The sequence below is a fragment of the Mizuhopecten yessoensis genome, unplaced genomic scaffold (genome assembly GCF_002113885.1).
Source record: "Mizuhopecten yessoensis strain PY_sf001 unplaced genomic scaffold, ASM211388v2 scaffold10989_2, whole genome shotgun sequence".
Classification (NCBI taxonomy): domain Eukaryota; kingdom Metazoa; phylum Mollusca; class Bivalvia; order Pectinida; family Pectinidae; genus Mizuhopecten; species Mizuhopecten yessoensis.
Window position 1 is genome coordinate 62,286 of NW_018408823.1, and position 15,298 is coordinate 77,583.

The 15,298-nt window shown below is 37.3% G+C and overlaps 1 protein-coding gene across 1 annotated transcript; it reads left to right on the forward strand.

Annotated features, from left to right (window-relative positions):
* The first annotated feature begins 2,214 nt into the window (after positions 1–2,214).
* LOC110464468 (zinc finger protein 227-like) lies at positions 2,215–8,568 on the forward strand. The gene is made up of 2 exons (XM_021519703.1): positions 2,215–2,296; positions 5,976–8,568. The coding sequence occupies exon 2, from the start codon at positions 6,276–6,278 to the stop codon at positions 7,497–7,499; it is 1,224 nt and encodes a 407-aa protein (XP_021375378.1). The 5' UTR covers positions 2,215–2,296; positions 5,976–6,275; the 3' UTR covers positions 7,500–8,568.
* The last annotated feature ends 6,730 nt before the right edge of the window (positions 8,569–15,298 follow it).

Consider the following 15,298-nt stretch of genomic DNA (forward strand, 5'->3'; position numbering starts at 1 on the left):
TTCATAACCTTCTCCCGTAAAAGTAAAACGTTGCTCATCGCAGTCAGTTGCACAATTTTTAGTATCTTTATCAATAAACCAATTTATTAAATTAACTTATGAGAAAAAGCTGTTATGACATCGTAATTTACCTAAATAAACAATACCTGGGACTTATCTACATGTTGATATAATGTTTTATGTTTAAAATTAGATATTGTACACGGAATTGGATAAAGTCCGTGGTTATGCATTCATATAACTTGATTTTTTTTTAAAGACTTAAATTTGAAATTTATTTCCGTTTTTGTCGTCATTGCATAACCAATATATATATATATTTACCTGTAACTGTGAATTAGATTCGGTACCAGTATACACCCCATTAGTGTACCTTCAGGAACTTGGATTGTTAAGTGCCCGGGGGCACAGAGCCGGGATATTTGCCCGAGTCCAGAATGGAGCTGTACTCCAGATAACAGATTTCTGTTATTTCCTAATTAGTGTCACAAACTCAGGGTTATTAAAAGTATATGTATACAGTATCTCTGGGAGTCGAATCAAGCTTGAACACGGAATTAGGCAACAAGTTTTCATGTCATTTAGTATTTTGCTTTCGGATGATGAAAGACGTATATATAACGTAATATGTGTTTTGAGTTACTTATTTCTCTTTTGAAAATCATTATGACACATCTTTTAACCGTGTTCATCACTAACTTAACCGGATATATTTAACATTTGATTTCTTCATTAGGATGTCCCCGCTCAGGACCGTGTTTATTGTAAGATGGATATATATGGTATTTCGTCGTTCATGTTACCTATTTCTCTTTTAAAAATCATAATGACACATCTTTTAACCGTGTTCATCCCTAACTTAATTTATATGACGAAAAATAAACGGATATATTTAACATGAGATTTCTTCATCATGATGTCCCCGCTCAGGACCGTGTTTATTGTAAGATGTATATATTCAGTATTTCGTCGTTTAATATACCTATTTTCCATTTAAAAGTCATTATGACACATCTTTTAACCGTGTTGATACCTAACTTAACTTATATTACGAAAATTAAACGGATATATTTAACATCTGATTTCCTGATCAGGATGTCCACGCTCGGGACAGTGTATGTTATAAGATGTGTATATTTAGTAATTCGTCGTTTTTTATGCCTATTCTTGCATTTAAAAGTCATTATGACTTCTCTTTTGATCGTATGCATTGCTATCTTTACTAATGTTAAGACTTACAACGGATATATTTAACATTCGATTTCCTGATCAGGATGTCCACGCTCGGGACCGTGTATGTTATAAGATGTATATATTTAGTAATTCGTCGTTTTTTATGCCTATTCTTGCATTTAAAAGTCATTATGAGATCTCTTTTGACCGTATGCATTGCTATCTTTACTAATGTTAAGACTTACAACGAATATATTTAACATTCGATTTCCTGATCAGGATGTCCACGCTCGGGACCGTGTATGTTATAAGATGTATATATTTAGTAATTCGTCGTTTTTTATGCCTATTCTTGCATTTTAAAGTCATTATGACTTCTCTTTTGACCGTATGCATTGCTATCTTTACTAATGTTAAGACTTACAACGGATATATTTAACATTCGATTTCCTGATCAGGATGTCCCCGCTAAGGACCGTATATGTTACAAGATGTATATATATAGTAAATCCTCGTTCGTATCTTTTTGTACGCTTTCAAAACACTTGTGTGCCCGCAGGACGGGATTCAAGATGTGAAATTTATTGACATTTTATTTTTTACGAGTTTGAACAGAGAAACAGTACGTAATTCTTACGTATACAGACAAAATGTATTTGATTATATGAAATACCGATGTTTACACCTGTGTGCCAGTTATTTCATAAGAAGTTTAAAACGATTTTTCAGCTGTACCTTTACAACAATAACCATTAAAATTTAAAACACATGTGCCACGCCGCGATCGTAAAAAATCAATTCATCATAACTCGGTCAATTTTTCAATTATCAAATTGAAATTTGGTACAGATGTGAATTATTGTCATATTAACAACATATCTTCTGATGTCGCTTACTTTTTTCAGCATTTTTGAAGATTTTGTCTGACTACGCTTGTTGTCACCTGAAGACGCTTGTTGTCTGTTGAAGACGCTTTAAGTTAGACCCGCCCAATCTTGTTTTTAGTATGTCCCTTCCTTGAAACAAACATAATCACGACCACGATTTTTAATGGCTGTACATGTACACTGTTTATCGATCCTAGAAAAAGGCTTTTGTCTCGGTGCAGATTACAATAAAACAGGTACTGTAAGGTTTACATCTCCTTTGGTATTGCTGTTGGAAAGAAATGTAAACAATTGCCTGTTTCAGCAATGGCGCTAGTGATGTCTTTTTCTTTGAATCTGTTCTTGTGAACGTAGCTTCTGACAACGAGATATTTTGTTAATAGATTTCAGAGGAGGCCGGGTATTCATATTAGTACTAGGTTTGCAAATGAAATCGCTAAATAGCTAACTAAGCATGTGTATTTTAAGCTAAGGTGCGCTCTGCTGGTCTGACATGTCTGACCAATATCAGTATAGCATATGTGTATTTTAGACATATGTACCGAATCACTCTGTTCGAAGTGCAGTTACACGCAACTACTAATATGATATGTATGTATCCAGCGACTGAAAGCCTAACACGATCAATATTGTTAGTAGTTGCATGTCCCTGTGGTCGAAGAGTGAACTTGTACATCATTGAAATAGCATTGTGTTACAAGAACAATGTAAGGTTATTATAATTGTCTTTGACTGCCGCTATTATTAATAAAGTGGACAACTGATCAGAGATCAATATGCAAGTATATATTATCTTCATGCAACTCATTACCCTATAAGCTTCATCCAAATGGATCCGGGTTGTTTCGCCCTAAAAGTTATAAATATCTGAGTTAAAATGTTTTTGAAAATTATGAACACTTTTTAAATGTTTTCATGTTTCACGACCAATTGTGCTGTCAGAAGAATTTCATTCTGGTGCATGCTACATTGTATCTCGTACATAGGTAACATTGTATCTGACGTACATAGGTAACATTGTATCTGACGTATATAGGTAACATTGTATCTCGTACATAAGTAACATTGTATCTCGTACATAGGTAACATTGTATCCGGTACATAGGTAACATTGTATCTCGTACATAGTTAACTTTGTATCTCTTACATAGGTAACATTGTATCTGGTACATAGGTAACATTGTATCTCGTACATAGGTAACATTGTATCTCGTACATAGGTAACATTGTATCTCGTACATAGGTAACATTGTATCTCGTACATAGGTAACATTGTATCTGGTACATAGGTAACATTGTATCTGGTACATAGGTAACATTGTATCTCGTACATAGGTAACATTGTATCTCGTACATAGGTAACATTGTATCTGGTACATAGGTAACATTGTATCTGGTACATAGGTAACATTGTATCTCGTACATAGGTAACATTGTATCTCGTACATAGGTAACATTGTATCTGGTACATAGGTAACATTGTATCTGGTACATAGGTAACATTGTATCTCGTACATAGGTAACATTGTATCTCGTACATAGGTAACATTGTATCTGGTACATAGGTAACATTGTATCTGGTACATAGGTAACATTGTATCTCGTACATAGGTAACATTGTATCTGGTACATAGGTAACATTGTATCTGGTACATAGGTAACATTGTATCTCGTACATAGGTAACATTGTATCTCGTACATAGGTAACATTGTATCTGGTACATAGGTAACATTGTATCTGGTACATAGGTAACATTGTATCTCGTACATAGGTAACATTGTATCTGGTACATAGGTAACATTGTATCTGGTACATAGGTAACATTGTATCTCGTACATAGGTAACATTGTATCTGGTACATAGGTAACATTGTATCTGGTACATAGGTAACATTGTATCTCGTACATAGGTAACATTGTATCTGGTACATAGGTAACATTGTATCTGGTACATAGGTAACATTGTATCTCGTACATAGGTAACATTGTATCTCGTACATAGGTAACATTGTATCTGGTACATAGGTAACATTGTATCTGGTACATAGGTAACATTGTATCTCGTACATAGGTAACATTGTATCTCGTACATAGGTAACATTGTATCTGGTACATAGGTAACATTGTATCTGGTACATAGGTAACATTGTATCTCGTACATAGGTAACATTGTATCTGGTACATAGGTAACATTGTATCTGGTACATAGGTAACATTGTATCTCGTACATAGGTAACATTGTATCTGGTACATAGGTAACATTGTATCTGGTACATAGGTAACATTGTATCTCGTACATAGGTAACATTGTATCTGGTACATAGGTAACATTGTATCTGGTACATAGGTAACATTGTATCTCGTACATAGGTAACATTGTATCTGGTACATAGGTAACATTGTATCTGGTACATAGGTAACATTGTATCTCGTACATAGGTAACATTGTATCTGGTACATAGGTAACATTGTATCTGGTACATAGGTAACATTGTATCTCGTACATAGGTAACATTGTATCTGGTACATAGGTAACATTGTATCTGGTACATAGGTAACATTGTATCTCGTACATAGGTAACATTGTATCTGGTACATAGGTAACATTGTATCTGGTACATAGGTAACATTGTATCTCGTACATAGGTAACATTGTATCTCGTACATAGGTAACATTGTATCTGGTACATAGGTAACATTGTATCTGGTACATAGGTAACATTGTATCTCGTACATAGGTAACATTGTATCTGGTACATAGGTAACATTGTATCTGGTACATAGGTAACATTGTATCTCGTACATAGGTAACATTGTATCTGGTACATAGGTAACATTGTATCTGGTACATAGGTAACATTGTATCTCGTACATAGGTAACATTGTATCTGGTACATAGGTAACATTGTATCTGGTACATAGGTAACATTGTATCTCGTACATAGGTAACATTGTATCTCGTACATAGGTAACATTGTATCTGGTACATAGGTAACATTGTATCTGGTACATAGGTAACATTGTATCTCGTACATAGGTAACATTGTATCTGGTACATAGGTAACATTGTATCTGGTACATAGGTAACATTGTATCTCGTACATAGGTAACATTGTATCTGGTACATAGGTAACATTGTATCTGGTACATAGGTAACATTGTATCTCGTACATAGGTAACATTGTATCTGGTACATAGGTAACATTGTATCTGGTACATAGGTAACATTGTATCTCGTACATAGGTAACATTGTATCTGGTACATAGGTAACATTGTATCTGGTACATAGGTAACATTGTATCTCGTACATAGGTAACATTGTATCTGGTACATAGGTAACATTGTATCTGGTACATAGGTAACATTGTATCTCGTACATAGGTAACATTGTATCTGGTACATAGGTAACATTGTATCTGGTACATAGGTAACATTGTATCTCGTACATAGGTAACATTGTATCTCGTACATAGGTAACATTGTATCTGGTACATAGGTAACATTGTATCTGGTACATAGGTAACATTGTATCTCGTACATAGGTAACATTGTATCTCGTACATAGGTAACATTGTATCTGGTACATAGGTAACATTGTATCTCGTACATAGGTAACATTGTATCTCGTACATAGGTAACATTGTATCTGACGTGCATAGGTAACATTGTATCTGACGTATATAGGTAACATTGTATCTCGTACATAGGTAACATTGTATCTCGTACATAGGTAACATTTTATCTCGTACATAGGTAACAGGTTCGAGCCCCAGCAACGGCACTATCTTTATCACTATTTCTCGTCCTATTACACTTTCATGCAAACCTTGACAGCTTCATTCAACTGTTGTTAAGTCCACATGACAGTACACCTCAGTTTGTAGGTACTTATTATGCATTTGGTGATGTTTCAGATATTTTCTGATGTTTTCCATGCTGCAATGAAAATTAAAGAGGATCCTTTGAACCAAATTGACAAAACAATAATTGGAAATGAAATCTTCTCCAGGTGAAGAAGATACGTCACCATTTCTACTTGGCAGTTAAGACTGTGTGGACTGATGCATGAGAGGTCAAAATTGAGGCCTTCAACCTTAGCGACCATGAGTGATATTTGATAAAAAGTTCAGGGACTTGTGTCAGCTAGTCACTTACACCAGGATGGCTACAGAAAAAAAACCAGGGACTTGTGTCAGCTAGTCACTTACACCAGGATGTCAACAGACAAGAAACCACACACGTACACCTGTGAAGTCTGTGGTAAGACGTTTAAAGACGGAGCTGAGAAGGAAATACACACCAAAATGCATGCAGAGCAGAAACTGTACAGGTGTGATGTATGTGATAAAGGGTTTAATCAGGCAGCGAACCTGAAAACACACATGAGAATACATACAGGCGAGAAGCCATACGAGTGTGAAGTTTGTGGTAAGGAGTTTAGTCATGCAGTTTCCCTGAAAACTCACAACAAGGTCCATACTAGGGAGAAGCCTTACAGGTGTGATTTCTGTGGTAAACAATTTAGTCAGGCAAGTAACATGCAAATACACAGGAGAATGCATACAGGTGAAAAGCCATTCAAGTGTGACGTGTGTGGTAAGGGGTTTAATCGGAAAGATCGACTACAAACTCACATCAGAATACATACAGGGGAGAAACCATTCAAGTGTGACATCTGTAGTAAAGGATTTAGTCAGGCAGGGAACCTCCAAACACACATCAGAACGCATACGGGGGAGAAGCCACATAAATGTGACGTCTGTGGTAAAAGATTTAGTAAGGCCGGTAACCTCCAGACTCACATCAGGACACATACCGGGGAGAAACCGTTCAAGTGTGATGTCTGTGGCAAAGGTTTCAGTGAGGCTTCTAGCCGACAAATACACCTCAGGACACATACAGGGGAGAAACCGTTCAAGTGTGATATCTGTGGCAATAAATTTCGAGACATAATTAGCAAGCAGAGACACCTGAGTGCACATACAGAAGAACAGGCGTACCAGTGTGGTGTGTGTCTGAAGGAGTTCAATTGGGTCGCTAGTCTACAGAGACATATCAGAAAACACGCCACAGAAAAGCCGTACAAGTGTGAGGTCTGTGATAAAGGTTTCACCGCCAAATCCTACCTCAGTTCTCACATCAGGACCCATACCGGAGAGCTACCGTTCAAGTGTGATTTCTGTAGCAAGGGGTTCAATCGCAAAGATCACCTGCAGAAACACATCCGGGTACATACAGGGGAGAAGCCGTTCAAGTGTGACGTCTGTGGTAAGGGGTTTAGTAACACGACATGCCTTTCTAGACATGTCAGAATACACACAGGAGATAAACCGTTCAAGTGTGACGTCTGTGATAAGGAGTTTAGTCAGGCAGGTAACCTCCAATCACACATCAGGACACATACGGGAGATAAACCACCAAAACATGCTCTACCCTAACGACTAACCTACGGACAGGGATACAGGGAAGAAATAAGGGTGTGATAGGTAAATTAGTTCTTTATTAATTAGCAAACGGATAAATCTGGTGACCTTAACCCAGTAGCAGCTGTGGTGTTATTTGTGCTACATATAAAGTTATAGAAATTTAATTTACAATGTCACTATGACACATTAAGTGTAGAAGTCATACTGTATGTTGGAAATTTTTCCTCGCAGTTTAATTTTTTGACTTTTTCACCCTTCATAATGATGGCGAAATTATATTTACAGCGAATTTGAATGAACAACATAATGTGAATGTGAAGGGCGAAATTAACACTGGGGGGGAATATTTCATGGGCGAAGAGAGAAAGTTTGACTGGGTGGAGAGTGAAAGTTTTTCCGGGTGAAGAGTGAAAGTTTGACTGGGCGGAGAGTGAAAGTTTGACTGGGCGGAGAGTGAAAGTTTGACTGGGCGAAGAGTGAAAGTTTGAGTGGGCGGAAAGTGAAAGTTTGACCGGGCGAAGAGTGAAAGTTTGACTGGGCGGATAGTGAAAGTTTGACTGGGCGAAGAGTAAAAGTTTGACTGGGCGAAGAGTGAAAGTTTGACCGGGCGAAGAGTGAAAGTTTGACTGGGCGAAGAGTGAAAGTTTGATTGGGCGAAGAGTGAAAGTTTGACTGGGCGAAGAGTGAAAATTTGACTGGGCGAAGATTTCCTGGTATACAGTACATTGTACGAATGTGATGTCTTTGTTAAAAGGTTAGGAAATCAACCTGACGATTTCTACAAAGACAATCCCATGACACAGTGTATGAGCATGAAATGTGTGATGTCTCGACTACACTGTAAAGACTATCCGAGTCCCAGATACACCCCATGGACTATTCATGATCATATGACTATTTTGTAAGAAAACTAAACTATATACCCCACAGGTGTGTCAGCTATATTTATAAATATTGTACATAATATAATGTGATAGTACATAGTACGTACCATAGATAACAAGATCTCTCAAACTTTAAAAAGATGTCATACTGTATAACATGAAATATTCGTGGGTACTTTCCTTCGTGGTTTGTAGATGTCATACTGTATAACATGAAATATTTGTGGGTACTTTCCTTCCTGGTTTGTAGATGTCACACTGTATAACATGAAATATTTGTGGGTACTTTCCTTCGTGGTTTGTAGATGTCACACTGTATAACATGAAATATTCGTGGGTACTTTCCTTCGTGGTTTGTAGATGTCACACTGTATAACATGAAATATTCGTGGGTACTTTCCTTCGTGGTTTGTAGATGTCACACTGTATAACATGAAATATTCGTGGGTACTTTCCTTCGTGGTTTGTAGATGTCACACTGTATAACATGAAATATTCGTGGGTACTTTCCTTCGTGGTTTGTAGATGTCACACTGTATAACATGAAATATTCGTGGGTACTTTCCTTCGTGGTTTGTAGATGTCACACTGTATAACATGAAATATTCGTGGGTACTTTCCTTCGTGGTTTGTAGATGTCACACTGTATAACATGAAATATTCGTGGGTACTTTCCTTCGTGGTTTGTAGATGTCACACTGTATAACATGAAATATTCGTGGGTACTTTCCTTCGTGGTTTGTAGATGTCACACTGTATAACATGAAATATTCGTGGGTACTTTCCTTCGTGGTTTGTAGATGTCACACTGTATAACATGAAATATTCGTGGGTACTTTCCTTCGTGGTTTGTAGATGTCACACTGTATAACATGAAATATTCGTGGGTACTTTCCTTCGTGGTTTGTAGATGTCACACTGTATAACATGAAATATTCGTGGGTACTTTCCTTCGTGGTTTGTAGATGTCACACTGTATAACATGAAATATTCGTGGGTACTTTCCTTCGTGGTTTGTAGATGTCACACTGTATAACATGAAATATTCGTGGGTACTTTCCTTCGTGGTTTGTAGATGTCACACTGTATAACATGAAATATTCGTGGGTACTTTCCTTCGTGGTTTGTAGATGTCACACTGTATAACATGAAATATTCGTGGGTACTTTCCTTCGTGGTTTGTAGATGTCACACTGTATAACATGAAATATTCGTGGGTACTTTCCTTCGTGGTTTGTAGATGTCACACTGTATAACATGAAATATTCGTGGGTACTTTCCTTCGTGGTTTGTAGATGTCACACTGTATAACATGAAATATTCGTGGGTACTTTCCTTCGTGGTTTGTAGATGTCACACTGTATAACATGAAATATTCGTGGGTACTTTCCTTCGTGGTTTGTAGATGTCACACTGTATAACATGAAATATTCGTGGGTACTTTCCTTCGTGGTTTGTAGATGTCACACTGTATAACATGAAATATTCGTGGGTACTTTCCTTCGTGGTTTGTAGATGTCACACTGTATAACATGAAATATTCGTGGGTACTTTCCTTCGTGGTTTGTAGATGTCACACTGTATAACATGAAATATTCGTGGGTACTTTCCTTCGTGGTTTGTAGATGTCACACTGTATAACATGAAATATTCGTGGGTACTTTCCTTCGTGGTTTGTAGATGTCACACTGTATAACATGAAATATTCGTGGGTACTTTCCTTCGTGGTTTGTAGATGTCACACTGTATAACATGAAATATTCGTGGGTACTTTCCTTCGTGGTTTGTAGATGTCACACTGTATAACATGAAATATTCGTGGGTACTTTCCTTCGTGGTTTGTAGATGTCACACTGTATAACATGAAATATTCGTGGGTACTTTCCTTCGTGGTTTGTAGATGTCACACTGTATAACATGAAATATTCGTGGGTACTTTCCTTCGTGGTTTGTAGATGTCACACTGTATAACATGAAATATTCGTGGGTACTTTCCTTCGTGGTTTGTAGATGTCACACTGTATAACATGAAATATTCGTGGGTACTTTCCTTCGTGGTTTGTAGATGTCACACTGTATAACATGAAATATTCGTGGGTACTTTCCTTCGTGGTTTGTAGATGTCACACTGTATAACATGAAATATTCGTGGGTACTTTCCTTCGTGGTTTGTAGATGTCACACTGTATAACATGAAATATTCGTGGGTACTTTCCTTCGTGGTTTGTAGATGTCACACTGTATAACATGAAATATTCGTGGGTACTTTCCTTCGTGGTTTGTAGATGTCACACTGTATAACATGAAATATTCGTGGGTACTTTCCTTCGTGGTTTGTAGATGTCACACTGTATAACATGAAATATTCGTGGGTACTTTCCTTCGTGGTTTGTAGATGTCACACTGTATAACATGAAATATTCGTGGGTACTTTCCTTCGTGGTTTGTAGATGTCACACTGTATAACATGAAATATTCGTGGGTACTTTCCTTCGTGGTTTGTAGATGTCACACTGTATAACATGAAATATTCGTGGGTACTTTCCTTCGTGGTTTGTAGATGTCACACTGTATAACATGAAATATTCGTGGGTACTTTCCTTCGTGGTTTGTAGATGTCACACTGTATAACATGAAATATTCGTGGGTACTTTCCTTCGTGGTTTGTAGATGTCACACTGTATAACATGAAATATTCGTGGGTACTTTCCTTCGTGGTTTGTAGATGTCACACTGTATAACATGAAATATTCGTGGGTACTTTCCTTCGTGGTTTGTAGATGTCACACTGTATAACATGAAATATTCGTGGGTACTTTCCTTCGTGGTTTGTAGATGTCACACTGTATAACATGAAATATTCGTGGGTACTTTCCTTCGTGGTTTGTAGATGTCACACTGTATAACATGAAATATTCGTGGGTACTTTCCTTCGTGGTTTGTAGATGTCACACTGTATAACATGAAATATTCGTGGGTACTTTCCTTCGTGGTTTGTAGATGTCACACTGTATAACATGAAATATTCGTGGGTACTTTCCTTCGTGGTTTGTAGATGTCACACTGTATAACATGAAATATTCGTGGGTACTTTCCTTCGTGGTTTGTAGATGTCACACTGTATAACATGAAATATTCGTGGGTACTTTCCTTCGTGGTTTGTAGATGTCACACTGTATAACATGAAATATTCGTGGGTACTTTCCTTCGTGGTTTGTAGATGTCACACTGTATAACATGAAATATTCGTGGGTACTTTCCTTCGTGGTTTGTAGATGTCACACTGTATAACATGAAATATTCGTGGGTACTTTCCTTCGTGGTTTGTAGATGTCACACTGTATAACATGAAATATTCGTGGGTACTTTCCTTCGTGGTTTGTAGATGTCACACTGTATAACATGAAATATTCGTGGGTACTTTCCTTCGTGGTTTGTAGATGTCACACTGTATAACATGAAATATTCGTGGGTACTTTCCTTCGTGGTTTGTAGATGTCACACTGTATAACATGAAATATTCGTGGGTACTTTCCTTCGTGGTTTGTAGATGTCACACTGTATAACATGAAATATTCGTGGGTACTTTCCTTCGTGGTTTGTAGATGTCACACTGTATAACATGAAATATTCGTGGGTACTTTCCTTCGTGGTTTGTAGATGTCACACTGTATAACATGAAATATTCGTGGGTACTTTCCTTCGTGGTTTGTAGATGTCACACTGTATAACATGAAATATTCGTGGGTACTTTCCTTCGTGGTTTGTAGATGTCACACTGTATAACATGAAATATTCGTGGGTACTTTCCTTCGTGGTTTGTAGATGTCACACTGTATAACATGAAATATTCGTGGGTACTTTCCTTCGTGGTTTGTAGATGTCACACTGTATAACATGAAATATTCGTGGGTACTTTCCTTCGTGGTTTGTAGATGTCACACTGTATAACATGAAATATTCGTGGGTACTTTCCTTCGTGGTTTGTAGATGTCACACTGTATAACATGAAATATTCGTGGGTACTTTCCTTCGTGGTTTGTAGATGTCACACTGTATAACATGAAATATTCGTGGGTACTTTCCTTCGTGGTTTGTAGATGTCACACTGTATAACATGAAATATTCGTGGGTACTTTCCTTCGTGGTTTGTAGATGTCACACTGTATAACATGAAATATTCGTGGGTACTTTCCTTCGTGGTTTGTAGATGTCACACTGTATAACATGAAATATTCGTGGGTACTTTCCTTCGTGGTTTGTAGATGTCACACTGTATAACATGAAATATTCGTGGGTACTTTCCTTCGTGGTTTGTAGATGTCACACTGTATAACATGAAATATTCGTGGGTACTTTCCTTCGTGGTTTGTAGATGTCACACTGTATAACATGAAATATTCGTGGGTACTTTCCTTCGTGGTTTGTAGATGTCACACTGTATAACATGAAATATTCGTGGGTACTTTCCTTCGTGGTTTGTAGATGTCACACTGTATAACATGAAATATTCGTGGGTACTTTCCTTCGTGGTTTGTAGATGTCACACTGTATAACATGAAATATTCGTGGGTACTTTCCTTCGTGGTTTGTAGATGTCACACTGTATAACATGAAATATTCGTGGGTACTTTCCTTCGTGGTTTGTAGATGTCACACTGTATAACATGAAATATTCGTGGGTACTTTCCTTCGTGGTTTGTAGATGTCACACTGTATAACATGAAATATTCGTGGGTACTTTCCTTCGTGGTTTGTAGATGTCACACTGTATAACATGAAATATTCGTGGGTACTTTCCTTCGTGGTTTGTAGATGTCACACTGTATAACATGAAATATTCGTGGGTACTTTCCTTCGTGGTTTGTAGATGTCACACTGTATAACATGAAATATTCGTGGGTACTTTCCTTCGTGGTTTGTAGATGTCACACTGTATAACATGAAATATTCGTGGGTACTTTCCTTCGTGGTTTGTAGATGTCACACTGTATAACATGAAATATTCGTGGGTACTTTCCTTCGTGGTTTGTAGATGTCACACTGTATAACATGAAATATTCGTGGGTACTTTCCTTCGTGGTTTGTAGATGTCACACTGTATAACATGAAATATTCGTGGGTACTTTCCTTCGTGGTTTGTAGATGTCACACTGTATAACATGAAATATTCGTGGGTACTTTCCTTCGTGGTTTGTAGATGTCACACTGTATAACATGAAATATTCGTGGGTACTTTCCTTCGTGGTTTGTAGATGTCACACTGTATAACATGAAATATTCGTGGGTACTTTCCTTCGTGGTTTGTAGATGTCACACTGTATAACATGAAATATTCGTGGGTACTTTCCTTCGTGGTTTGTAGATGTCACACTGTATAACATGAAATATTCGTGGGTACTTTCCTTCGTGGTTTGTAGATGTCACACTGTATAACATGAAATATTCGTGGGTACTTTCCTTCGTGGTTTGTAGATGTCACACTGTATAACATGAAATATTCGTGGGTACTTTCCTTCGTGGTTTGTAGATGTCACACTGTATAACATGAAATATTCGTGGGTACTTTCCTTCGTGGTTTGTAGATGTCACACTGTATAACATGAAATATTCGTGGGTACTTTCCTTCGTGGTTTGTAGATGTCACACTGTATAACATGAAATATTCGTGGGTACTTTCCTTCGTGGTTTGTAGATGTCACACTGTATAACATGAAATATTCGTGGGTACTTTCCTTCGTGGTTTGTAGATGTCACACTGTATAACATGAAATATTCGTGGGTACTTTCCTTCGTGGTTTGTAGATGTCACACTGTATAACATGAAATATTCGTGGGTACTTTCCTTCGTGGTTTGTAGATGTCACACTGTATAACATGAAATATTCGTGGGTACTTTCCTTCGTGGTTTGTAGATGTCACACTGTATAACATGAAATATTCGTGGGTACTTTCCTTCGTGGTTTGTAGATGTCACACTGTATAACATGAAATATTCGTGGGTACTTTCCTTCGTGGTTTGTAGATGTCACACTGTATAACATGAAATATTCGTGGGTACTTTCCTTCGTGGTTTGTAGATGTCACACTGTATAACATGAAATATTCGTGGGTACTTTCCTTCGTGGTTTGTAGATGTCACACTGTATAACATGAAATATTCGTGGGTACTTTCCTTCGTGGTTTGTAGATGTCACACTGTATAACATGAAATATTCGTGGGTACTTTCCTTCGTGGTTTGTAGATGTCACACTGTATAACATGAAATATTCGTGGGTACTTTCCTTCGTGGTTTGTAGATGTCACACTGTATAACATGAAATATTCGTGGGTACTTTCCTTCGTGGTTTGTAGATGTCACACTGTATAACATGAAATATTCGTGGGTACTTTCCTTCGTGGTTTGTAGATGTCACACTGTATAACATGAAATATTCGTGGGTACTTTCCTTCGTGGTTTGTAGATGTCACACTGTATAACATGAAATATTCGTGGGTACTTTCCTTCGTGGTTTGTAGATGTCACACTGTATAACATGAAATATTCGTGGGTACTTTCCTTCGTGGTTTGTAGATGTCACACTGTATAACATGAAATATTCGTGGGTACTTTCCTTCGTGGTTTGTAGATGTCACACTGTATAACATGAAATATTCGTGGGTACTTTCCTTCGTGGTTTGTAGATGTCACACTGTATAACATGAAATATTCGTGGGTACTTTCCTTCGTGGTTTGTAGATGTCACACTGTATAACATGAAATATTCGTGGGTACTTTCCTTCGTGGTTTGTAGATGTCACACTGTATAACATGAAATATTCGTGGGTACTTTCCTTCGTGGTTTGTAGATGTCACACTGTATAACATGAAATATTCGTGGGTACTTTCCTTCGTGGTTTGTAGATGTCACACTGTATAACATGAA